This window comes from Pezoporus wallicus, unplaced genomic scaffold, assembly GCF_028554395.1.
Source record: "Pezoporus wallicus isolate ANWC-B61680 ecotype Strahan unplaced genomic scaffold, APGP_CSIRO_Pwel_v1 contig_8776, whole genome shotgun sequence".
Lineage (NCBI taxonomy): Eukaryota > Metazoa > Chordata > Aves > Psittaciformes > Psittacidae > Pezoporus > Pezoporus wallicus.
In genome coordinates, this window is record NW_026639091.1 from 124337 (window position 1) to 128025 (window position 3689).

At 55.6% G+C, this 3689-nt stretch overlaps 1 protein-coding gene across 1 annotated transcript; it reads right to left on the reverse strand.

The window, feature by feature from the left end:
• Positions 1-3070, reverse strand: SPMIP6 (sperm microtubule inner protein 6). Its single transcript, XM_057413666.1, has 6 exons — positions 2933-3070; positions 1658-1787; positions 1174-1283; positions 984-1059; positions 675-856; positions 1-90 (listed from the first exon to the last, which is right to left on the reverse strand). The coding sequence occupies exons 1-6, from the start codon at positions 3068-3070 to the stop codon at positions 1-3; spliced, it is 726 nt and encodes a 241-aa protein (XP_057269649.1).
• Between the last annotated feature and the right edge of the window lie 619 nt (positions 3071-3689).

The following is a 3689-nucleotide window of genomic DNA, read 5'->3' on the forward strand; positions in this document are numbered from 1 at the left end:
CTAGGCATCCTGCACTGCGAGGATGGCTGGTGGCAATGAGCACTGGCATAGAACATCGCTCTGGGCCTCTGATGGTGGCATGGGATGGTCCTGAAAGAGACAGAGGAAATAGAGTGAGCGGTGGCCCCGAGAACAAGGGAGATCATGTCCATCCAAAGCACAGAGTGATTTGGTTTGGAAAGGACCTTAAGATCATTCAGTTCCACCCCCCCTGCCGTGGACAGGGACACCTCACACTAAACCATGCCACCCAAGGCCTCGTCCAACCTGGCCTTGAACACCGCCAGGGATGGAGCATTCACCACTTCTCTGGGCAACCTGTGCCAGTGCCTCACCACCATAACAGTAAAGAACTTCCTCCTCACATCCAATCTAAACTTCCCCTGTTTAAGTTTGAACACATCACCCCTGTCCTATCACTACAGTCCCTGATGAAGAGTTCCCTTCCAGCATCCTTGTAGGCCTCCTTCAGATACTGGAAGGCTGCTCTGAGGCCTCCATGCAGCCTTCTCTTCTCCAGGCTGAACAGCCCCAATTTTCCTAGCCTGTTTTTATATGGGAGATGCTCCAGCCCCCTTAATTATTAACATACCTCATCCCAAGCCATCCCATCCCCTCCCTCCCCAAGTCATCCCAATCCCATCCCACCCCAAGCAAAGCCATCCAAACCGTACTGTGCTCTCCTCTACTGCAAAGAGTTTCTTCCTGGTGGCAGGTGTCCCATCAAGGTAGCAGTCAATCCCTCGCAGGCAGCAGCGGCGCCCAGAGCAGGGGAAGTAGTAGTTCTGGAAGGGTATCCTCCCTGTCACGGTGTACACTGGCACCCTGTGCATCGTGTCAGCAAGCACCACATTCTCTGAAGCAGAGGGATGGTGAGGGAAGGTTAGTGGTAGAAGCAGCAGTCAGCCTGTCAGCCGGATGGACACTGGCATGGTACAGGCAGAGCTACAGCCGGAGTACAGGGAGAGGGAGAGGGTAATTACCATACAGATTGAGGCAGGTGGGTCTCAAGGGGCACATCACGGGTATGCTGTACAGCCGGGTGTTCATCCTTGTCTCCTGCAAAGAGCAATGACAGCCTTATCATGATTGGCATCTCTTTGCTGCAGAGCCTGACGTCCAGCAGACCTGATGTGGCTCCAGTTTTGTGGACTCAGGAGGGGTTGAGTCTACCTTGGGCAGGAGAGAGAGGGAAGAAGATTCCATACTCCAGGCTGTAGTGCTTGGACTTGTTCTCCAGGACATGTATTTGTTTTCACTGGCAAAAACTGGCCTGTACTTCTCTGCAGTGCAAAAGTGACAGCAGTGTCCAGTGGTGCTGGGGACAGCCTTGGTCCCTGGGGGTTGTGGGATACCAAGACGGGGTCCCCCCAGGCAGCACCTACCACTAGGAGATATTTGGGGGCTATATAAAGGGAGAACCCTGGGGACTTGTGGGCATGGCTGGGACAGGGACAGTCTCAGTACAGGGACGGGGGTAGGAAGCTGGGACAAAGCCACAAGTGCAGATGCTGAGTGTGGGTCCCTTTATCACTGCAGGAGGGGATGAGAGATCTAGAAAGGGGAATGAACAGAGCCCCTGTGCACATCCTGATCCCCCTTACCCCATGGGGATGTGCCCTGTGTGACTGGGACACAGCTGGGACCTTGGCAGTACCTTTGGATGTGAAGTTCCCAGGACTGTAGGCAGCGGGGTACATGGTGCTCTTGTAGTACCCCCGCACAGCTGCCCTCAGATCGGGCGGAGCTTGGATTGTCGGGCTTGACCCCGGAGGCATCGTTAATCCCTGCAGACAGCGGCAAATAAGGAGAGGCACTCCGGCCGTGTGGCAGCGTCTGCCTTCACACATCAGGGCGCACGGAGATCCGAGCACCAAGACTCCCTTCGCGGTGGTGGGTACGGGGGTCATAGCAGCACTGTGATCCCACCTCCCCAGAACTAGGGACGTGGTCTAGTGTGAGGTGTCCCTGCCCATGGCAGGGGGTTGGAACTGGATGATCTTTAGGTCCTTTCCAACACAAACCATTCTATGATTGTATGATTCTATGGCTTGGCATCACTGCCTCCTTTCCCCCTGCATGCGGGCTGTCCATAGGCATCCGGCCACTTTGCGGGTTGGGACATGGCATGGGTGCACTGGGACTGGTATGTGGCCAGCAGAGGCTGGGAAGGGAGTTACAGGTCCAAAGCAATGTCCTACAGCTGGCAAGCCCAAGAGGACTGGGGTCTTGCTGGGCAGATGGGTGCCCTGTTTGAGCGAGCCATTTCTGCCCCTGCACAGTGGTGACATCCCTCTCTGTGCCCTCTGCTGGCTCCCTTATTATAATGCACATGCTAAGGAGGCTGCATCGGATGAGCCAGCTTGCAGTGCGCTCTTCATCGCAGCCTGTACAATTACAGGCACTGACGGCTGGGGAAAGATACGTGTCCCACAGACACCCCCTGCAGTGAGGCCACAGCTCAGAAATCCCTCTTCATCCAGGACCAGCGCTGAGAAGGGGTCATTTGGTGCTCAGGTCTCCCCCTGTCCCTTTGCTGTGTGTTGGAGCCACCCAATCTGCCCCTCCATTGCCACCCTGTCACAGCAGCAGCCCTGGGCTGAGCCCTGCCACTGCCTCACTGTTCTCTGCCTCAGCAGACCCTGCCCCTGTTCACTCTGATGGGCAGTGTGAGAGCTTGTAGAGGTGACGGCCAGCCTGAAGAGCCTGAAGCCACTGCAGGGTGCAGCTCCAGGGGACAAGCAGCTAGCAGCAAGCAGAGTCTCTGGGTGTCAAACTCTGTCCCAGCGAGGGAGCACAACCCTCCCACCCCCATTACACACATGCAGCAAAGCACCCCATGAGTCCCTGAGCCATTGTCCTGCCTGGCCTTGAGCATCCGCAGCTGCACAGGGGCAGAAATGCTGAGGTCTCCTCCTCTCACAGCACTTACCTGTGTCAAGAACTTGTTTTCTTTCCAGGTCTCCACCAGCCTCCGGTCAGAGGTGGTGTGTTTGACAGAGCGCGGCGGGCGGTAGGAGTCAGTGTAAGTGCTGATGGGGGTCTTGTGCTTTTTGGAGAAGAGGAACATGGTGCAGCAGCCTGCCAGGATGGGAGCGCTCGGAGCACCAGAGCGTGCAGGGGATGCCCTGCTTGGATGTGCTGCACTGCACGGGGCTGGGGACTTGCAGCCAATGCAGGAGAGGGAACATGGCTGGTGGCACTTGGTTCTCTGCCAGTCCAAGGTGGTGCTTGTGTCATCAGTGACACCATAATACAGGAGCGGGGGGATTTGGTGTCTGTGTCAGTTCTATGACTATGCTCTGGTTTCAGCCTAGGGCATAGGCTGCACCGTCCTGGCTTTATTCTGGCCCCTGCTTCCTCCCCTCCTGTAGGCAATTACCTTAACAATGGTAGGAAACTGTTTCAGCTGGTCCTAGTCAAGATAATTTTATTTTGGGAGGTGCACAAGCAGTGATTTCGGCCTTTCCAGCCCCTCTCTCCCATATTTCCTTGGAAATTCTGCAGCAACCCAGCTCCACACACACAGCACCACACCAATGCCAGCACACATCACCAGGCACAGTGGTACCCATGGCTCTTAGAGAGAGGAGAATTATTGCCTGCTCCATCTCTCCTTTTTAATTAAAAAGCTGGATTCAGGTGATCCCGTGTGGTTTGTTTGCTCTTGTGTCCCAAGTGATGGGTTC